This window comes from Egretta garzetta, unplaced genomic scaffold (genome assembly GCF_000687185.1).
Source record: "Egretta garzetta isolate BGI_Z169 unplaced genomic scaffold, ASM68718v1 scaffold1678, whole genome shotgun sequence".
Lineage (NCBI taxonomy): Eukaryota > Metazoa > Chordata > Aves > Pelecaniformes > Ardeidae > Egretta > Egretta garzetta.
In genome coordinates, this window is record NW_009260440.1 from 7396 (window position 1) to 7953 (window position 558).

Consider the following 558-nt stretch of genomic DNA (forward strand, 5'->3'; position numbering starts at 1 on the left):
CGCCCGGCCGCAGCGGGCGCTCGGTGCAGGAGATCTGGGAGGATTTCTCCCTCAGCTTCACCCCCGCCGTCCGCGAGGTGGTCGAGTTCGCCAAGCACATTCCCGGCTTCCAGGCCCTCTCCCAGCACGACCAGGTCACCCTGCTCAAGGCCGGCACCTTCGAGGTACGTCCCAGGATGGTGAGGGCTCGGTGATGGGCACGGTGCCCCATGGCGTTGCACGGTGCCCCATGGACCGGCATGGAGCCCCATGGCATTGCATAATGCCCCACAGCACAGCACAGTGCCCCATGGACTGGCACAGTGCCCCACAGCACACAGCCCTGGCATGGAGTGTGGCATTGCATGGTGCCCCATGGCATTGCATGGTAGCCCACGGTGTTGCAAGATGCCCCTCCAGTGTGGCACGGTGTCCCCTGGCCCAACATAGTGCCCCAGGGCATTGCACAGTAGCCCACGGTGTTACAGGACACCCCTCAGCATGGCACGGTGCCCCTTGGCCTGGCACAGTGCCCCAGGGCATTGCATGGTAGCCCACGGTGCTGCAGGACGGCCCGCG

At 65.9% G+C, this 558-nt stretch overlaps 1 protein-coding gene across 1 annotated transcript in view; it reads right to left on the bottom strand.

Annotated features, from left to right (window-relative positions):
- Nucleotides 1-475: 475 nt before the first annotated feature.
- LOC104130949 (thyroid hormone receptor alpha-A-like) overlaps nt 476-558 on the bottom strand; it is a gene marked incomplete at its 5' end in the record, with an annotated part of 7579 nt that continues 7496 nt past the window's right edge. The window contains one exon of the mRNA XM_035899616.1: nt 476-500. Coding sequence (XP_035755509.1) covers nt 476-500 — 25 coding nt within the window. The remainder of the gene's footprint in view (nt 501-558) is intronic.